The sequence below is a fragment of the Myotis brandtii genome, unplaced genomic scaffold (assembly GCF_000412655.1).
Source record: "Myotis brandtii unplaced genomic scaffold, ASM41265v1 scaffold36, whole genome shotgun sequence".
Classification (NCBI taxonomy): Eukaryota; Metazoa; Chordata; class Mammalia; order Chiroptera; family Vespertilionidae; genus Myotis; species Myotis brandtii.
In genome coordinates this window covers 322,628-345,359 of record NW_005363836.1, presented here as the reverse complement: position 1 = coordinate 345,359, position 22,732 = coordinate 322,628, and the positions used below count along the sequence as shown (strand labels likewise).

The 22,732-nt window shown below is 36.0% G+C and overlaps 1 protein-coding gene across 7 annotated transcripts in view; it reads right to left on the bottom strand.

The window, feature by feature from the left end:
• Positions 1-22,732, bottom strand: part of LRRC7 (leucine rich repeat containing 7) — a 498,579-nt gene that overhangs the window by 180,257 nt on the left and 295,590 nt on the right. For all 7 annotated transcript variants that reach the window (XM_005871895.2, XM_014544330.1, XM_014544332.1 and 4 more), the window contains exon 8: positions 6,513-6,576. In XM_005871895.2, coding sequence (XP_005871957.1) covers positions 6,513-6,576 — 64 coding nt within the window. The remainder of the gene's footprint in view (positions 1-6,512; positions 6,577-22,732) is intronic.

Sequence of the window (22,732 nt, the reverse complement as noted above, 5' to 3'; positions counted from 1 at the left end):
CAGGCCGGGCTGGGGGCCCCCCCTCCCCCCCCCCCCCCCCCGAGTGCACAAATTTTTGTGCACCGGGCCTCTAGTATGTAAATAAAGTGTTTGCCTCAGGTATACATGCATCCCAGATTATTAAAAATGAGTCTACCCTGGGCAAACTAGGGAGCTGAAACGATTGGTAGCTACACTTTTTAGTAGAATGAGTTTAATTAAATTAAATTCAAATTTTTGTGCACCGGGCCTCTAGTATGTAAATAAAGTGTTTGCCTCAGGTATACATGCATCCCAGGTAATTAAAAATGAGTCTACCCTGGGCAAACTAGGGAGCTGAAACGATTGGTAGCTACACTTTTTAGTAGAATGAGTTTAATTCTTAAATTAAATTCTTAATTAAATTCAAATTAATTGTAGATACAAGTTAAAACATTAGCATAAGTATTAATTGTTTTAAATTTCTATGAAAGCACATTGGTAGTATTTGTATAGTCCAAGCAGATAATCTATGCAATTGTTGGTATTTCTTCTCAGAGTTTCTCCATTCTTTATTTATCTATTTGAATTTTTTGTTGGACTCTATGAAATAAAGTGAAGAATGTCAACCAAAATTAATTCATTTTGAATACTAAGGTTAGAAATTCTTGCTTCTAGTGGTCTGTAGACTTACTGAGCATTTCCTGATGAGTTCTTTGAACTTTTAAATCCAATCCATCTTTGCATTGTGTTTTTTAAAAACTTAAAATTATTTATTTATTGATTGATTTCAGAAAGGAAGGAAGAGGGAGAGAGTTATATAGAAACATCAATGATGAGAGAGAATCATTGATTGGCTGCCTCCTGCATGCTCCCCACTTGGGATTGAGCCTGCAACCCGGGCATGTGCCCTAGACCAGAATTGAACCCAGGTTCCTTCAGTCCGCAGGCTGATGCTCCATCTACTGAGCCAAACCAGCCAAGGCTTAAATGTTTGTTTTTTTTTTATCATGTGAAATAACTCTTTTTACTCTTTAAATATTTTTGTTGCTATCACTTAGGTATTTGTTTATTACAATTTATATTTTGTTTTTTTTAATGCAGAATTTGAGTAGCCTATAATTAAGAAATATCTGTCAGTAATTGGTACATTAAATAGTTCAAGGAGTTAAAATACTCTTAAAATGATCTCACCATTCTGCTTCAAATTCTGAGGAATGAGTATGTTTGGTAGAGAGGCCAAGATGCTTTCTTTAATGATACAAAATAAACATTTAAAAATTATCACCTATCTGATTACTTTTTCAGAAAAAAACATAAATTAATTAATAAAATAGAATTTTAAGATCACATATCATGCTCATATTCATATTTAATCCAAATTCCAGCAGGAAAGACAGAACATATAGGTAAAAGGCAACATTTGAGGAGATAAGGACTGATAATTTTTCAAAACTGATGAGAAACATAAAATCACAGGTAGAGAAAATACACAAGAATAATGTATACAAATCTCACATATGAGCAAGGATTTTTAAAAATCCTAGATAGGCTTGAACTGCATACTGTTTATATAGATGGTCATTGTCATTGTTATATCATAATCATGTTGGATCTATTTCAGAGATTCAAAGGTGGTCTTACATTAGAAACTGTTTCTATATAATTCACAGCGTTAATAGATTCAAGGAGAAAAAATGTTATTACCTCGATAAACATCAAAAAGCTTTTTATAGAGCTTGGCATCTCCTTATGATAAATTGTCTTAGTAATTTAGAAATAGGAAGATAAATCCTGAAGCTAACCCAAACTAATAGTAAAGAATATTCTTAATAACAAAACATTAAGTAAATTTCCATTAAAATCGGGAATCAGACAATAACAATTACTTCTATTCAACTATTCACAGACTTTTGATTCACTACACAGAATAATCTAAAGAATCTAAGGCATTTATTCATGTTATTAGTAGAGTTTAATAGGTAGCTGGATATAAGCAAAAAACAAAAAATCAAATGGATTACTGTACACCTGCAACAAAACAGTTGGAGACTATAACCTTTGAAAAGTATACTGATAACTACAACAGAAATATAGGTACTTAGGGCTAAACTAAAAATGTGTAAAACTTTTTTTGAAGAAACTTTTGAAACTTAGCTGAAAGATTGAAATAGACAAACAAATTGAGATATGTCATGTTGGTTTTGAATGAAAATCAATATCTTAAAATTTTCCATTTTCAATCCAATCAAATTTGATTTATAGAATCTAATAGAATCAATGCATTTCTAATCAAATTACAAGAATTTTTTTTGAAAAACTTGATAAACTAATTCTAAAATTCATATGAAAAACAAATGTCCAGACCAGTGCAGGAAGGGGAGCAGCGAGGTAGTGAGAGAGGCTGGGAGCTAAGAAGCTGGGGCTGAATTAGAGGGATGGTCAGTAGGGCTTCACGTTGGTTCTGGATCCACCTACTGATCCCATCACCCTCCAGGCTCTGCTGCTCAGTCTGCTCTATATTCTTCTCATTCGTGGTGATTTGCTTTTCGGGGCTCCATTATTTCCTCCACCAGTTCAGGACAATAGGGACTCAGTTCACTGGATAGATCTCTATATACCTGAAATCTATACCTACCATAGGGTTTTTGGGCCCTGTGACAACTACTGAATCTGTTTTAGTGGCCCTGACCATTCTATGACTCTGGGAAGATCTGAATCATTATGTGACAGTACACAGAGGATTTTAAGGATTGATGTGATCCAATTCCACAAATCAACCTAATAGTGTCCCTTCTCTGACCTGGCTCCAAATAATACACATTTGATCTCATTAAAAGAAAACGAGGGGGAGGGGCATGAAGAAGACACTAGAAAAATATTAATTTTGATCATATAAGGACATGAGGTTGTGGATGACTTTTACTATCATTTTATACTTTTTAAAAAACTTCTGAAATTTGAAAACTATTCATTTATTAATTTTATATTGAAAAAACAACAAAAAAAAACAAGGCTTAAAAGAAATAATTAGAAAACAACAACAATCACCCAAACATTGCCCCGCTGACATGGCTCAGTGGTTGAGTATCAACCTATGAACCAGGAGGTCACGACTTATTCCCAGTCAGGGTATATGCCCAGGTTGTGGGCTTGATCCCCAAGGTGGAGTATGTAGGAGACAGCTGATCAATGATTCTCTTTCATTATTGATGTTTCTTTCTCTCTTCCTCTCCTTTCCTCTCTGAAATCAATAAAAATATATTAAAAAACCCCACCCCAACATTAATAACCTATTATGTCCCTAGAAGTTTGCCCAGCATTTTTTGGTGGTTACTACTGTTAGAAACATAAAATAATACCTTCTGTTTAGAAATTTTCATTATAAAAGGAGCATCCATTAATAGATATTTCAACTTTGAATCTCATTTGGGATATTTATATTGATTTTTAAGCAAGTAAATTTTTGTTCTTATTAGGCTTTCACATTCTAAGGTTTTTAAAAGTTACTTATTGTCATTTTTCTCTCCACATCGGTCTCATTACCATGTCACACAAATGAATCACCTAATAGTAATCTCCTGGGTGTCAACATCTAGCTGTAGAATAGAATTTAATCCTCTTTCTTTCATATTACATTATTTCCCGAGGCCTCTTATCATAGAAAATTCTCTTATTTTTTTCATTAAAGGTTGTATTGTCAGAGAAATAATAGTCCCACACATAGGACTAATAAAAGCCAGACATTTGATTAAAAGTGAATAACATTAGGAATGTGAAGTTCCATAATTATACTTCCCCCACTCCTACAAATAACTGTGTATTATCACATTAAGTGCCCTGGGGTAACTGAAAAAAAATTAAGAAGAGACTGCTTTGTGACCATTATGGAATATTGGGAGTTCAAAAGTAAAAAATAAATGTTTCTGCTTGGATGATTTCTTAGATACTATAAAGTGTAAGATAAAAAAAATATATTTTAAATTTACTTTTAGTAAGTCTATTTTCAAAAAAATAAATATTCATCTCTGTTTCCAAATATCTCTCTCTCTATAAAAGCCTAATATGCAAAGTGTCCCCTCTGGAGTTTGACCTACCAGGAGTTCACTCGCTCACTCTGACGTGCGCTGACCACCAGGGGGTGGCGTGGAACAAAGGAAGGCCCCGGCTGGCAGATAGCAGCTGCTAGGGACCCTACCCATACACGAATTTCATGCACTGAGCCTCTAGTTTATAATAAAAGATTTATTCACAAACTATACAAATGAAAGGCTTGCAAAATGATACACCTGATGAAATTAAAATTCACTGAAACACATATTAAGTGTTTATTATAGAGTATTATGCATGAAATTCTCTCAAAAAGCCTACAAAAGAGATGAGAGTGAGATCCTTGTTTTAGTAAAGAGGATGTTGATGAGAGAGAGTGAGCTACAAACCCAAAGGAACCCACCTAGCCGGAGATGGAGTTGAGAGTCAAATCTCAGTTGTCATGATCCACTGTCTATGGTTTCTCAACTACTAGGCCAAGCTACAGCTCTTCATAAAAGTATGGGCAAATCCCATCTTCCTAAGGACTAATTTTAAAGCTACCAGTATTAACTAGTTTTGCCACTATCTGTTATTGACCATCCAGGCTGCCCTATAACAATGTTGAGAGCGTGCAAAGCAGGACAAACTTGACAATGAGATGCAGCAGGCAGAGGGAGGCTCTGCACTTTATTTGTCCTTGGCCTCTCTCAGGTTGCACATCATGTAGACACTTAGAGTCTATGTCTACTGGCTATGGGGCTGCTATAGGGGTTATGGTTGTTGAAGAACCCTCACAACAGAAACCAGGAGATGAACTGCCAAGCCTGATGCTGGAAGGAAGACAGGGCAGAGACTCATGTATCTATAGCCAGTGAGAGCTGAGTGGTGGCAGGTCCAGCAAGATGGAGATATCTCCTGAGCCCAAAGGGAATATCGCCGGAGCCCAAAGAAGTGACGACTGGTTCAGAACTACAGATTTAACACGGGAGGCAGGCCCAGCTGCAGACAGCAGCCCAGAGCATGTGCTGCCAGCGTGCTTCTGAAAACCAGCCCAAGGCCAGGAGAGTCCCTTTCCTCAGGTCAGAGAGAAGTGCGGCCACCCTCCCACATATCCAATTCCATCTTAAGGAGAAAAGCAGGGAAGGCGAGAGTATACACGAGAGACAGAAATGCTATGCAAAGAAGATGAGCACAACCTAGAGCAGTGGTCGGCAAACCGCAGCTCTTTGGCCCCTTGAGTGTGTCTCTTCCACAAAATACCACGTGTGGGTGCGCACATACAGTGTGATTGAAACTTCATGGCCCATGCACAGAAGTCGGTATTTTGTGGAAGAGCCACACTCAAGAGGCCAAAGAGCCGCATGTGGCTCTCGAGCCGCAGTTTGCCGACCACTGAGAGGAACCATGTAACCTTTAAAGAAGATTAAACTTTTAATCACACAAGAGTAAAAGTACTTTTTTACCTTCCACAAACAGCTAATCGACTGTGGGATAATGATCAGATCAGTTATGGTTAAAGAAAAAAAAAGTTAATTTTTTTGCTCATTCAACATGCAGTGTAATTTACACCGACACCCCTGTACATTAGATTTACTGAGAATCACATTTTCCAGGTCCGGCACCTACATTATCTCATTTAATTCTTACACAAGCCCTGTAAGGGAGGAATCATTATAATCTCCACTTTATAGAAGAGGAAAATGAGGCTTAGAGAGGTTCAGTAATTCACACATGGTCACATCGCTAGCAACATAGCTGGGAGAGGAAAGCCGATTACTTAACTGTTTTAACTTATAAATAATTAAAATACATTTTAGATGAATTGGATTTTTGATATTTGAAGATGTTCAAGTGGAAGACTTCTGAAATAGAAAGCTGAGTGTGCTTGCAAAGGAGTATTTGCTTTCTAATTTGCATTTGAGACTTTAGTCTTCAGGCAAATTTTAAAGGACACTTAAGCCTGAAAGGAGAAATCCGAATTCTGTCATATTTGATCGTAGTGAGGTTGTAACATGTGTTCACTAGAAAGATACTCTCAGTACAATTAGAAATAGAAGACAATTGACGTCTCCTCTCCACTAAGAAGCCTCTAAGGCAGAAGTTTTCAAGGTTTAGATTTTGAGTTAAGTCTTGGTTTAACTCCTGTTAAACCACATTAAAGCCATGTAAGTTGGTGACCACTTTGAGCTCATTTCCATAAAGTTACCATGGCGACATGTCAAAGCGGGAGGAAATGAGATAACCTTTGTCACACACGGAACATGGTGCCTGCCACATAGCTGGTGCTCAAAACTGTCAAACTGCCTCTGCTTATCCCCCTTGTTGTAGTGAATCCTAATATTATCCAGTTCTCTGTGGCTTACTATAGAGCCAAACAATTATTTTAATCCCCAGATTTTATTTTGGTTCTATATTTAGCAAATGCAAATGTACTCTTGCTGATTTGATACCTGGAGCTACAAAGACAAAGAAAAAAATCTCCTGGGGTGTATTTATCAAGTTTAGAAAATGCATTCGCTTACCAGCTCACTGAATTCATTATTTCCTAGGTCAAGTCTTTCCAGCTGGGCCAGTTTGTGCATTGACCTGTAACAGAGGGAGAAAAATACCATTGTGAGGCAAAGCATGACACATTACTCCAGAACACCTCACCCACCTCCCTGTTAGATTTCCCTGTTTGTACAGTGCACAGCAACAGGGGTGCTTCCCAGCAAGAATTAAACTGCAAATAACAGTAACCTATGCAAACTGCCACCTGAAAACCTTTAGTAGTTTACCGTGTTCCCAAATGCCAGTCTAGTTAGAGTACAGGGTTGGCTGCTTTATAAAAACCTGGGAAGCTTGTTGAACATCTACACCAGTAGGAGGTATAGTTTCGAACAACTATATTTTTACGTCACCACAGGTTTGGGAACCAATGATAGCTCAATTCCTAGCAGAGCATTCTAAAAAGCCACAATATAGACACAATAGCACCATCAATCTTGTCATTTTCTATTTCCCTACATGAACTTCTGCTACAGACAAACGTTATATTCACTGTCTCCTAAACATATTGGCTTGGATGCTCTGAATAATTGCAGAACCTTGGGCAAGAGATGCTGCCAAAGGTTAGAGATACCTTAGCACATGCTATATGCATCAGCGTATCTCAAGCCACTCTAAGTACAACATGCAACATAAGAAAAGATAGTGTATTTCTGAGTGTATTTACTTCTCCACTGACCAGAATGCTGTCCTTATATATGCTGACTACACAGAAATTCTGGAGACATCATTGACTCAAATCTTAGAAATTTTAGTGCCTTCATCTTTAGAATGGATATAGCAATTATCTTACAGGGCTTTTATGAGCATTAAAGGAAATACTAGTGTAATCCAGACACTGTCAGGTACTCCAAAATGCAAATCTGTGTGTACCCTTTATTCACCCAGCAACTATTATTGAAAGATCATGTACCAGACAATCTTCTGAGGTGTGGGTACAGCAGTGAATAAACGAGACAAAAACTCCTGCCCAAAAGGACGTTATATTGCAGTGGTGGGGGGCGGGGAGAGGGATTACAATTAATGTTAAGTAAAATAAAATAATATACTAGAATGTTATAAATGCTATGGAGAAAACTCAAATAGTCAAGGCACACAGGAAGAATTTACATGGAGGATTGCAATTTTTAATAGGGGGGGGTCAGGTAGGTATTACTCAAAAGGACAAAATTTGAGCCGAGGCTTAAAAGAAATGAAGGAGCATGCCAGTGCATCGACTCTAAAGCAGGGACATATTAATTGCTTGAAGACATCCCAGGAGAGTAGTGTGGCTGAGGCAGAGTGAGGGAGAGGGAGAGTAAGGAGATAATAATGATGAGTTAGATAGAAGCGCGTCTTCACAGCCCAATAGAGACATTGGCTTTGATTCTGAGTAAGATGGAGGGTCATTGAAAGGTTTTGATCAAAGGTAGGACTGAAGTGACTTGTTAAAAGATCATAGCCTATTTCAGAAACAGCAGGTAAGTAACAATAGTAAGAAATAATAAAAAATGAGACAAATAATAAGAAATCAGGAATAAAATGTAGGAAAGGGCTAGATCATAAGGTCATACATGTCAGGCCAAGGAATTTGAATTTTAGTTTAAAGGCAATAAAACCTTTAAAATTTAGAGAGGAAAGAGTTACCAGACTTGTATTTTATAAAGCTCACTCCAGTAGCTTGGAATGGTGTGGATAATGGGGAGAGGATGTGCTAGCAAAGAGGCTAAATAAAAAATGGCCCTGAAAACAATGTGGTAATGACGATGACCGATTGGATGTGGGAGGTAAAAAAGAGGAAAAATTAAAGATAATTTCTTGATTGAGTAGCAGTTGTGGGGATATTGGAATGGAGTGGATTTAAGGTGGAGATAGGTTGGCTATAGTGAATGCTATTTAAAATACTATAGTGACTTTGAAGTGAATGTGACAGACCTTTATTAGGGAAAATGTGTGTGTGTGTGTGTGTGTGTGTGTGTGTGTGTGTGTGTTTGAGAAAAAGGGAGGGCGGGTATGAGGGAGGGAAGGAGAGAGAGAGAGAGAGAGAGAGAGAGAGAGGTAGAGAGAGAAAAGAGCTCAGATAAAAGTCTTGACTGGAAATAAATATTTAAAAAATAAGTGGAATATTTCTTGTCTACTCCACCTAAAAATTATATCTCCTTTTTAAAATACACATACCATTTGCTTCCTTTTCCAAGGTTTATTTGATATTTACCACTTAATTTCTTGAATTATTAGTTTTTTCATGTGTACATGCCTCCTTTCTCCACCAGATCTTAAAATACGCTTTAAGATGCTCAGAGGGACTGCCAGCCATTCAGCCATCCAGCCATCCAGAGGTTGTGCAACCTTGTGGGCAACATCTAAGAGAACATCTGCCTCGCCTCCTGCCAAATCTACGCCACTGAATAGAGCATCTAGTGGGAAAAGTGACTGGGCCACATGAAGAGAAAATTAGATTTTCTTCTGAGCCTGGAAACATTAAAGAATGGCAAATTCTTGCAAATCTTGTTTCTAGCAACAAGCAAACAATGAGCATCAAGGCCTTGGAAATCAAGGAGAAGGATCCAGTGGCCAAGCGTGGCAAGTGAGTGAGAAATGAGCACAGGGGTAGCAGAGCCACCTGCATGTGACTTGACCCTGTGGCCTTAGGCAACAAATATTCTAGTGAGAACCACCATGACCTGAAGACCAGAGGCCCTTGCACAATTTTCTGGATTCTATGAACTTGGTGGTTCTCACGGTCTCCTAAGAGGATATTGTATAAACTTGAGAGCAGAGTTTTTCCCCTAGTTCTAGTGATTGATGACCAAGACAAAATTAATTTTATTAAATGAATAAATGAGTTACACCTTGTACTTGGGTATCCTAAAGCAAATTGCATTCGTTAAAGGATTTACCTCTTTTCTAGGTTAAATATTAGTGATCTCTTACTCATCCCTTGTGTGATAGGATTTTCAACCCCCTAAACACCTGATCATCTTAATTTAGACTTAGTAAAAATTCTCAGTGTTTCTCTTCCAAAACAAGACCAGGTTCAAATCTGGCACTCATATTATTGTAAATAAAGAATTATGGAACACATCTAGGCTTATTTGTTAATATATTATCTGGGGCTATCTTGCCTGGCAACAACAGAATTGTGACACCATTTAGATCACAGAACCTCTGATGACCAGGTGGCACTCAGGGTTGAACACTATTCTCTAGTGTGGGTCTCTAAGACAGTGTAGAAAAAAGTGATTATTTTTTACATTTCTATTACTGTTGTTCAAGTGTGATTCCTTTCGTGGGAAGATAGGTAACCTCTATGCCACTACTAAGCCTTTTTCTTTTTAGTTTTAGGCTACTGCCTTTGAAAACTGTGCTTCATAAATTCATACCTAGGGAACTACTTATAAATGTAAACTCTAGCTTCCTACCATCCCTTTTCCATTCTTTTGAATGGGCAACATTTTTTCTTTTTCTTGTTCTGGTACACCAAGAAAGTTTTCTGTCCCATGAGGTGTTCTGAACTATTTTCTGAAGCTTAAGTTACTTAAAATATATTTTCTTCTATTTTAATTTTATCTCATTTTATTTTTTATGCTCTTAGTTTCCATCATTGTTTATCACCAAAGTTTCCTTTCATCATTACATTCTCACTTCTGTTTTTGAAGTTATCTGTCCAATATGTCTTTATATCTTTAAGATTACCACATTTTTACTTTTGTTTTTGAAGATGTCATTCAATATTATTTCTTATGTTTCACACCTTTCAAATGGACTGTTTTTACCCCAAGATTTTATCCAGTCTGTAACATAGCCTATTGCTTTTCTTGATCATGTGCTAGCTGCTAAACTATAATCATTCTGTCAAATTGTCCAAAAAATGTTCCTTTCAGATGAACATATGAAATACGTTTTTAATTCCCTCAGGATACAAATAAGTAAAGCTTTGCCAGATAAATAAAATAGAACTCATGGCATTTTTATGGTAGTAGTGTCCTTTTCTGAGCATTCATTCACTCAGTTCGTGATTGTTATGGCAGGTACCATGTGGATATTGCAGTTACAAAGATTTCTGGGACTCGGTGTTTCCCAACTGCGGAACTATTGACATTTTGACTGATTACTTCTTTAATACAGGGTCTTAGTGTGAGCTTTGTAGAATGTTTACCACATCCCACACAGTCTGCACTCTGAAAGACTTATTTTCCAAATGGGAATGACCTTTAAATGAATAGTTACTTCACAGGGTGATAAGTGCTGGGATAAAAGTATGTATAGATTGCCATAGGAGCTAAAAAAAAAAAGAACACCTAGCAGTTGAGTAATTACGGGAAACTTCAAGAAGAGGTGACATTTCAGCTGGGTTTTGTAGAACCTTGCTCTGTGAATCACATGTATTTGCACATATGAAAAGAAACAATGAAAATAATAAGAGTACAATATTAACACGTGTCCTCAAAGGAAGTAAAATAAAATATTTTGCTCCATAGTAACTCTAAAAATTCCCCATGGACTTCGTTGCAGGAAACCCTGTTGTCCTACCCTCATGGCTGGATAAGGGGACTTCTGGGGTGTAATGATTTTGTGCACCATAGGATGGCTAGCAGCATCTAAGGGCTCTACCTACCAGACAGGAGTAGCACCATCCCTAATTTCACAACCAAATATCTCCAGATATTTTCAAATGTGCCCTGGGTTGGGGTGAGGGGGCAAAACCACCTTGAGCTGTGATCCATTTTGCTAGAGAAAAACTTCAGGCCTTGATCACCTCACTTTACTGGTTAGGAGGAGGTGACCTTTCTATCTCCATTTGTTTACCACCCTGCTAGGTGGATTCCCATGTGGCCTGTCCTTATGCAATTCAAGCCAGCCTTCTGGAGAGATGCACACATTTGACTTTGCAACCTAGTTCCTTACAGCAAGCACATGTGGATCAGGTCCTATCTTTTTGTCCCCACAGAGATCCAACGGGTGTGATTTCCCCTTATAAATGACTGGCCTTGAAGACGGGATAGCCACCATAGGTCAGCGAGCAAATATTAAGACTTGGTCACAAATTTGGGCCATGCCCTCAGTCAGTAATGGTGAAAATTTGACCTTTATCTAGCCAAACCTAATATCTTGCTGATTTGTAAGTTTACCTCATTATCTACTTGAGAAATTCTAATACAATTGGTTGTATTTAATAAAGTTTACTGACCTATGGTCATATTATATATGTAAAATGGTAGAAATGCGTAAAATTTGATTGTTACTGTTATCATTGCTATCTCTCCTGCCCATCATGTTCTTTTCCCATAAATATCAGAGTTAATACCTTTTTTCTCATCTCAGCTCATGTTTCCTTTTAAGATAGTCCATCCCCACTATCCAAACTAAAGTCTTTTTTCTGTCTTCACTTTGTATATTTTTAGCCTGTTTCATTTTCTTCTTAACCTTTACCACTGAAAAATATCATATGTTTATATGTTAGCTAACTAACTTCCCATCTTTTTGAAGATGATGAAATTGAATTCTTGTCCACTAATTTCCCCCTGCTAGATTTAAGCACCATGAGGGCAAGTAACTTGCCAATCTTATTCACACCATAAATAGCTTCCCAATCACTGTTTGTTTAATGAAGATATTCATATATGCATACATGAATTATTCTTTACCAGTGAGAAGTCTGAATACTAGAATATTTACAAAAGAAACACCACTACATTTCTGTCAGGCCTCTACAATTAATTAACAGTTGCCATGGAGATATCCTGATATTTTTCATTTCATTTTGTTCATTAGAGTTTTAATGAAAACTATAACGAATATACATTTGTTCAAGTACTGTGGAATATGCATGATGGATAAAGGTAGATAAGTCTGAGGGTCACCAGTTCCTGGATACCTACATCTTCTGGTAAGTTAACTTTCTGACATTTCCAATAATATGTTTTTTAGAAATTCAAATAATAAAATAAATATTAAGTGAAATGCTTAGGTATGTTTTTCACTTCTCTGAATACCTGAAATATCGCAATAAAATTATGTGTGCAGAGAAGTTAAGGACATGGAGTCTGGATTCAGACTACCTGGGTCTGAATCCCAGTTCTACCACTCACTAGTTATTTGACTTGGAACAAATTAAAAGATACTTTTGCACCTTAGTTTTCTTATATGTAATATGGGGATGCTAATAAGAATCCCTACATCACAGGATTATTGTGATGATTAAGATAGTATAGGTAAAGCACATAAATAGTGCTGGACACATGGTAAGTGCTCTGTAAGGGTTAACTACTAAAATACTTCGGGAATGCTTCTTTCAAATTTGGAAATAACTTAAGAAATTGTCTAAGTCAGAGTTTCCTAAAGTTCTCCTAAGGAATTATAGGTGTTGCTTGAGTTAAAAAAAATTCAAATCGCCAGGACATTTTGGAAAAAAAAAGAGTTAGATTTCTAATTGGCAGGACTTCTCAGATAAAATATACAAATGTCTATTGTGATTCTCTAACAGATGGAAACATTTCAGAGATATTTCCTGTTTATGTGACCAAAGACATTTTTCTTTACTTTCCTCTAGTATATTTCTTAGACTAGGACCACAGTTTGAAAAACTTCTTTTTGAAGATGATGAAATTGAATTCTTGTCCATTCCAGTCCATGAAATCCTGTACATACTTGGTCATGGAAACATGGGCCTACGTGTACTTAAGCATCTTATTCTGAGTATTTAAATTCCATCAGATCACATTCCTTTGTCTGCTTGAAATTCTGACCTGTTAGAATTTCCTGTCACCTCAGCTCCCAATATTCACTTCAGGCTTTCCTTGCATTTTTGACTTTTTTTGGACATGACACCCTGGCCTGATTTTTACATTCCCTTTAAAGACCATGTTGGGCCTGGCAGAAGGTACAGTTCGATTCCAGGTCAGGGCACATGCCTGATTGCGGGCTTGATCATCAGTGTGAAGGTTTCAGGGGGCAGCTGATCAATGATTCTCTCATCATTGATGTTTCTATCTTTCTCTCCCTCTTCTTTCCTCTCTGAAATCAATAAAAATATATTTAAAAATAAATTAAGACCACATTGGTGTTTGCTCTGGCATTATTCAGAGCATAATTCATTGCTCTGGCAGCCTCAGAAAGGAAATGCTCATTTCTTAGGGACAGGAGAACTGGTCACTTGCGTGAGGTCACACAGAAAGTTAGTGACAGCTGACATGGGATCATCTCCATCTAAATCTGGCCTGATTTGTTTGCTTGACCATTGATTAGATCTGACTGTTTTTATGAAAAGTATGTGGTCTACAGCTCACTCTAGTCTAAGAGGAGTTAGCAAACTTTTATTGTAAAGGGCCAGATAGGAAGTGTTTCAGAATCTGCTGTCCATATGATCTCTGTCTCAGTTCTGCTGTAGCACAAAAGTAGCCACAAATGCTATGTTAACAAATGGGCATGGCTACCTATAATAATAAAAGCGCAATATGCTAATTAGACCAGACATCCTTCCAGATGTCCTTCTGGACGTCCTCCCAGAAGACCTTTAGGATGAAGCCGTGGCGGCAGGGCTGAGGCGGAGGCAGCTTCCATGGTGGTGGGAGCCGAGCCCCTTGCATTAATTTTGTGCATCGGGCCTCCAGTGTTCCAATAAAGCTTTGTTTACAAAAACAGGGATGCCAGACTTGAACCACAGACATAGTTTCCCAACCTCTGGTCACATCAGTCCTTAACATTTCACATCAGTCCTTAAAACCCGAGATGACTTTATGGGTTTATGTTATAAGATTGACCCCTAAGAATCTTTAGGTTTTCAAATCCTTGAATACAAATATGACAGATAAATTAAGGACTGAGGATAGTTATTATTAGGGAATTGCCAATAATAACTATTTCTATTCTATTTGAAATTCCCATTTTTTAGGGTACATGTTACTGGGATTCAGGAACATTTTTTTTAACACTGTCATTCAATTGCATTTATGAATATCAGCCCCTACTAGCATGCTATTACTTTCTAGCATCTATCCAATTGAAAATCTGGAAAAAGATTCCAGTTGGAACAATGATGGAAAATAATGCATATCTAGGTTCATCTGTCACTTTAATAAAATTATACAATCTATGATTTTGTCTTTTTATCAGACTCAGAGATTTTATGTATTTAAATGTACAATTACCTCTGAAGCCACATAGAGTTGGCAGGACTATTGTTTGCCCATAAATTCCCAGTGCAGTAACTTGGGTTTACTGACTCTCGCGGGATCCTACAAATTTTCGGCACGGGCTTGTGCATTATGAGCTCATGCATTCCAGCTTTTAACTTGTCTTTCAAATGTGCTTGAATACTCTCTCTAATTAGTGACGATACATGGTACAAGGATAGGAAAACTCATTTTTGCTGTTATGGTCCAATGCATTTTTCTTATTGAAACTTAGAGAAAGAATATATTATCTTTTCACTTTGTTTAATCTGTGACCTATGTCTAATGGACATTTACATTTTGTAACTTAGACATGCCAATTTTACCATATTATCATGTTCTTCCCTTGTTAATAATCTCTCTGGAGATGAATCTCACATTATAAATTTTTGAAATAATTTTTTCTGTATAGCACAGATACCCAAGACTAGAATGCCTAATTGACATTCTTTAAAAATGCAAATGCTAGCATACTTCATGTTGAAAAACCATAAACGTATCATCTTTAGACACCAGGAAATATTAAAAATTTCTTATCCAATGGCAGATAAACATAATTGCTATGATCAGATTTTTTTATATAACAATTTTATTACTGTACCTTAAAACCAATGCCACAGCTATTATTTTTGTGTACTCCCTATCACTTCAATTCCTCTTCTTCCTAAGAACAACAGCGACAAAAGGCTAACCTGGCTTCCTGGAATCTTCCAGAAGGGCATGTAACCAAACTAAACAGAGAGTATTTTGTCAAAAAATATTGGAAAGGCAATTTTTTTAGACAAGTATGTTAATATTTCTCAATTAAGATGTTACTTTTTTATAGCATTTAATTTATTATAATGAACATTTAGAATATATAATATGTGACATCAAACTATCACAAATATGAGTATTTGCTTTGGAAATGCTTTTTCCTTTTAAAAACTTAACATTTAAAGCTTTAAATTGATTTTTGTGATGTCTTATTGAAAACATTTTCTTTCCTCTAATTACTTATCTTTAATTTAATTCACAGCATGAAAAAAAGATTCTGTATGAAGAAATAAACTCAAGTAATCTCCCAAGAATATGTCTAGTTCATACAGTAAGATATACTTGTTCAGAGACATAGATTAAAGTAAAATTAAAAAAAAAACACACAAAACAGAACCTTAAGAACAGCAAATTGAGATCTAAGACAAATTCTGCACTAATTCCTTCTAATGTAAGGTCTAATTAGATTGAGGAGAAGCCTGAATTTCATTCCTCTCTCTCTAGTATTCTTGGGTTTATAATCAGAACCAATCATTCATTCACTTTATACATAAATTTTCCCACTGGCCAAAAATCACTGTGCATTTCCTAATTCAAGACAAGATATAATTGCACTTGTAAGGTTTTCTGAGTTCTTTGTGGGGGAAAAGGTACCATGCAAACAGGAGCTATGCTAATTATCGCTGTGAGAGCTACATCCCTGAAGCTGATTCTCATAGTTTACACTGCAGCAGAACAATCAAAAGGTTATGAGAAACAATCAGCGATGAAGATGCTCATTTTCACTAGAGTATATTGCAACCTACATTATTTACTCACGAAGACATTTTAGAATGGTACTGAAAAAGTGCTTAAGCAGAGTTAAGCTATTTTCAAACTTCTACAGATAGCTGAGCAGGGAACTGCAACAAGAAGTTTCTTTTCAAAGAGACTCCTTTAAGTGCACACACAGGTGTTTCAGGCACATTGTTTCTTCCTGTACATCCAATAAAAACCTATTACTTGTCACATTGAGCTTTCTGAATATTGATTCATGTGCTTCTATGTAGATTTGGCCTTAGATTGTTAGACCTCTAACTGATGTATATTACTTACAGAGCCTGGTGACTAACACATCAGAGAATTTGAACTTTAGAGGATAAAGGCCTTTGAAAATAATCTGCAAGGTAGCCCTGGCTGGCTTCCCAGGCAACTGTCATTTTCCTTCCCTTTCTTCCTTGACAGCAGTACCTGCCCTGCATCCGAAACTGGAAATGCCAGATTGTCAGTAGGTAAACCTTTTTCTGCAGCTGGGACATGAACGTATGACTCAGTTCTGGCGACTAGAACAGGAATAGAAATCTACTGGGGGAGATGCTAGGAAAAAACTTGATTTAAAAGAGGGAGGGAGACATGAGAACTTTTCCCCTGTCCCCCCTTTTTGTTCAGAGTTGGATGAGAATGTGATGTCTGGAGTTGCAGTGGACACTATGCAACCATGAGGTAACAAGTCCAAGGCTGAAAGCCGCATGCTGTGGATAGCAGTAGAGAAAAATAGAAAAAGCCCAGGCCTTTGATAAAATCATTAAGCTCTTGAAACAAACTCTGAAGCCATTAACTTTTAGACTGTTATAGGCAACGATGCACCTACTATTTAAAAAGTCACTTACTGCCCTAACTGGTTTGACTCAGTGGATAAAGCATTGGCCTGTGGATTAAAAGGTCCCAGGTTCGATTCCGGTTAAGGGCATGTACCTTGGTTGTGGGCACATCCCCAGTAGGGGGTGTGCAGGAGGCAGCTGGTCCATGTTTCTCATCGATGTTTCTAACTCTCTATCCCTCTCCCTTCCTCTCTGTAAAAAATCAATGAAATATATTAAAAAATTAAAAAAAATAAAAAGTCACTTACTGAGAATTCTGTTTCTTGTAGCAAAAGCATACTTCCAAGTACACTCCCACTACTGCACTATTAGGGATCTATAAAGGGTGTCACATGGTTTGTTGGTGGCAGAGCTAAAGCAAAAATAGAGGTCTTTTATGTCTCACATTTTAAAAGGAAAGAAAGTGAAGGGATTAGCCAAAGAACATCTATGCATAACTCATAGACACAGACAACGGTGAGGTGATGGCCAGAATGAAGGGAGTGTGGCGACTGGGTTGATGTGGGCAAAGTGGGGTGGGAATAGGGATGTTTATAACAATGTCAACAATAAAAATAAAGTTAAAAAATCCTGGTATAATAATGTGAGTTTTAGTAGATTTTAAGCAAAAAAATAAAATAAATAAAAAACAAATAATTTTAACAATTCTGATCTTGATTAAAATATTTTGACAATACTAAGCTAACAAAGAAATAAATATCTTACTATTTAAATTGACTGCAAAGGTACATTTTAAATAATTTTAAAAATATAAAATATACAGAAAAGTATATGCACAGTTTCATATGTTAATCATAATTTAAAAACCATTTCTATAAATCATTTAAGTTTAAGGGTGGTTTATGTTTTTTTACTTTCTGCATTTAACTTCTCAATATTTTAGTTTTCCAATCATTGATTGTGTGGATTTTGGTGTGATTTCTGATATATATATAATTTCTGCTTTTCAGAAAGCATGACTCTGATCCTATATATATTGTTTCTTTTACTTTAAAAATTATTTTATTGTTGAGAATATTACAGATGTCCCCCATTATTTCCTCTTTGTCCCCCTCCACCCATCTCCCACTCTACCCCAGGTCTTCACCTGTCAATTGTTTGTGTCCATGAGCTACACATATATGCTTATAAGTTATTTTGTTAATCTCTTTCTGCTCTTCTTCCCACCTTCCCTATAAGATCTGTCAGTTTGTTTCATGCTTCCATGTCTGTAGTTCTATCTTGTTGGCCAATTTATTTTGTTCCTTAGATTCCACATATGAGTGAGATCATGTGATATTTGTCTTTCTCTGACTGGCTTATTTTGCTTAGCATAATATTCTCCAGGTCCATCCATGCTGTCTCAAAGTTCCTTCTTTTTACAGCTGCATAGCGTTTCATTGTGTAAGTGTACCACAGCTTTTTTTATTCACTCATCTACTAATGGGCACTTGGGCTGTTTCCAGATCTTAGCTATTGCAAATAATGCATATATTTTTCCTGATTGGTGTTTTAGGATTATTTTACTTTTATTACTTAGAGTTTCAAGAATTAGGTAAATATGTTAATGTTTTTTAAATCTGTATTTCTCTTCTCTTTTATATTTATTACATATTCAAAGAAAATTGCTCCAGAAATCCTTTCTCTAAGTTTAATTACTCCTTACAATAATATCTGCTTCAGACTCAACTAGGTAGTTTGTCTTTTATATAAAGTTATTGCCACAGATTCTTCCCTTACAATTTGAAATGCTAAACCCAACATTACTGGCATATTTTTGATAGTGTCTATCAATACATAGAAATACAATTAGGTTTTATTTAAAAATTGGAATGATGTGTATTTGCGGCTCCATATGTTCATTTAAAATAGCAATTTTAAGAACAAATTTTACTTAGGATAGTTTTCTGGTTGGCTTTAACTAAAAATATTTTTTTCCATGGATATAATTTGGCATAAAGATTATCATGCTAAAATATGATTATAACAATCAGCACTTAGAAGTTGTGATATCAAATATAATAAGATAGCTATCAGAAGTAATAGACTGTACAATAGAAATAACAATGGGTAAGAAATCTCCTCTAAATGAGACCATTATGAAATGTGCCTCATAATGAAACTCATTTCAAAGAACTATAAAAGACACTGAAATCTAATTGCATTATTTCTCATGATAATTATATTCATGTAAAGTAAATCTTGCTTTAAAATACTCATATATTCAACCATTGCTTCTCAACATATTCTCATGAAAAATTATATTTCTGAATCTGACTTTTATTGAGGAAAGATTAACTTTCTGTTAATGTGACAAAACAGCTAATTGCACAAAGAGAAAGAAAAATCTAATCAGATTATTGTTATCATTGTGGACAAAATAGCAAGTTAATGATCTAAGTTCTTTAATTTTGTACCACACTGATACTTCATTTTACAAATTCTCTGTAAATCAAACCTTTTAAATTAATTAACCAAATAATTCTTTCATTAATTTAACTAATATATATTAAGCACATATTAGGTGCTGGGCGAAGGGCTGGGACTAAGATGTGGTTTTTGCCTTCAGGTACCTCACAACCTAGTAGAGCAGTCATAAATCTTATAATTACCAGTAATAATGGATACTATAAGGTTTTTATTATGTGTGTGGTAGAAATTCTTTTTTTATTTTCATTCTTTGAGGTTTTTATTATGTGTGTGGTATCAATTAAAGGATTGACAAAACATAGACCCTGCTCTGAAGGAGCTTACATTCTATTGGAAAATTTAGTAATTAAATGATTATGAAATTAATGTACTAGTATTTATCTATTATGATTGAGATTCATGCTACCCAGAAGATGGCAGACTGCTATGAGAACTTGCAATTCGGGACCTTACCAAGAGATGGCTTCATATCAGGGGACACTAGAATTAAGGTTTAAGAGATAAAGAGTTCACTAGATAAAGAAGGCAGAAAAGGAATTCCAAGAAAAGAAAATGCACCAGCATTCACCTAGGTATTTGACATGTTCTGAAAAAAGCAGAGTATTTTCTCAAAAAAATTTTGGCAAAATGAAATGGATCTGAGTTCTTTGGTTGCTTAACATTAATGCTCAAAGAAGAGACAGAAAGTTCTTTTTCAAGAGCAATTCACTCATGGAGAAGACTGGTTCAGAGAATTATCTGCCCATCAGACTATTATAGGCCATGTTCCCCCAGTGTAAAGCACTGGACCTTCACACTGTAAGCAGGGACTCATTCTTTGGGATGGAGAACCATCAGTGCCAAAGTAAGAAGATAGAGCCCGCTTTCCCTAGAAGGAAAGGATGGGTTGAGTGTCTCAATAAAGCAATGGTACAAAGAACTTGTCTCTTACTTCTTTCATGAATGTTACCACTATTCTCCTTGTAACATAAAATAGGAACTTGAAAGCCATTCTAAATCTTTGTGTGATCACTCTCCATATTAGTCAATTACAAGCACCTGCTTATTCTACCTCGATTATATATCTTGAATGTATATTCTTTTTTCATTCTTGCTGTCAGACTCAAATTTCAGAGATGGCTTCATATCAGGTAATATTAGAATTAGGGGTTAAGAGATGAAGAGTCCCTTAGCCCCTTTCACTTCTTAGTCTACTTACTTCCTAGTTTAGCCCCGCCTACTTCTTGGACTATGGTAACCAGGCCTTTGTAACAGCCTCTTCACTAGTTTGTCTGCCTCTCCTTCCACCTCCTTCCAAGCTATACTTACCACTGTCACAGAGTAATCCCCAAAATAATTTGATTATGTCATTTCTGGGCTCAGATATCAAATTATTTTAGGAAAAGTTCTAAGCTCTTCAACATTGCATTTAAAGAACCTTATAATTTGACACATGTTTACCTTCTTGGCTTTATTGCCTGAAAAAACCCTACACATATTACAATCTAGTCATAAGTATGGTTCTCTACTGGGAGTCATTCTCTGGTAGATTTAGCTTTGGAGGTCATGAGGTTAAATTTCACTTTTCAAAACATATCTTAGAGGTAAAAAAAGACAACTGAGAATAATTCAATTTTTCTTTTTTACTGAATTTATTAGGGTGACATTGATTACTAAAATTATATAGGTTTCAGGTGTACAATTCTATAATAGATCATCTGAATATTGTATTGTATGTTCACCACTCCATCCCAAGTTAAGTCTCCTCCCACCACCATTTATCCCTTCTTTACCCTTTTTATCTCCTCCCAACCCCCGTTTCCTCTGGTAATCACCATACTGTTGTCTGTGTCTATGAGTTCTTTTCTTAATCCCTTTATTTTTCGCACCCAGGAGAATAATTTCATTTTTATGAGAAGAAATTTGGAATTATTAGGGAGAATATTTGTTATGGTTTCACCTATTGAAAGAACGTTATGTTATCAAACAAACTGTCAATTTTTATAGATTAACCACCGAATCTATTAGATTGTATGCAAAAAAATATGAAGTCTTTCATGTGAAGCTGATCAGTAGAAAATAATCTTTAAAAATCTATGGAAGGAATTTAATGTACAACTTGATGACCACAGTTACTACTGCTGTGTGGCATATATGAAAGTTGTTAAGATAGTAAATTCTAAGAGTTATCATCATGAGGGAATTTTTTTCTTTTCATTGCATCTATATGATCTGATGGATGCTAACTAAACTTATTGAGATAATAATGTCATAATATATGTATGTTAAACCATTATGCTATACAGCTTAAACTCATAATGATGTATTTCATTATATCTCATTGATACTGTAAAAAAACTTGGAGGAAAAAGCTTTGAAGAATAAAAAGCTTGTAATAAATATACATAATATATTCAAATGAAAGGAAAATAAACTTAAAATATCTATATAAAGCAGCTTTGCCTAGAACTCTAGGAAGTACTCAATGAAGTAGTTCCTAAAACTCAAAGGAAGAGTCTGTCACTGTTTCCTAATGTAAGAACTATTAAGTTAGATGTAGATTCTGAGTTTTCTAATGAAGACCTAGAGGTAATGGGATCTCTAATATGGTGACTTCTCTTCTAATTCCACATGATGTACTCTTCTGAACCAATCAATGCCATCGGCTCTTCTCTCTCCATATCAGTTCATAGGCAGCAGACTCATCAATAATATTGCTTCTCAAACAAATCGATAGTTACAAAACAGTCACGGGGATATAAAGTATAGCATAGGGAATACAGTCAATAAAATATCGGGGGGAGCATACTAGTATTGCCTAACCACTGTGCTGTACACTTAAAACTAATACAAAATAATATTGAGTGTAAATTACAACTGAAAAATAAAATTTAAATTAAAAAATATTGCTTTTCAGTTATAACAGGAGTTTTCAAACTATGTCCAACAGGACAAATCTGGTCCATTAACTTTTTGTGTGTGAATATGTGTGTTTTCTTTATTGATTAAGGTATTACATATGTGTCCTTATCCCTCCATTGCCCACCCCCCCTCGCTCATGCCCTCACCCGCCCTGTTGTCTGTGTCCATTGGTTAGGCTTATATACATGCATGTAAGTCCTTTGGTTGATCTCTCCCCCTGAACCCCACCCTCCCCTGCCTTCCCTCTGAGGTTTGACGGTCTGATCAACGCTTCTCTGTCTCTGGATCTGTTTTTGTTCATCAGTTTATATTGTTCATTATATTCCACAAATGAGT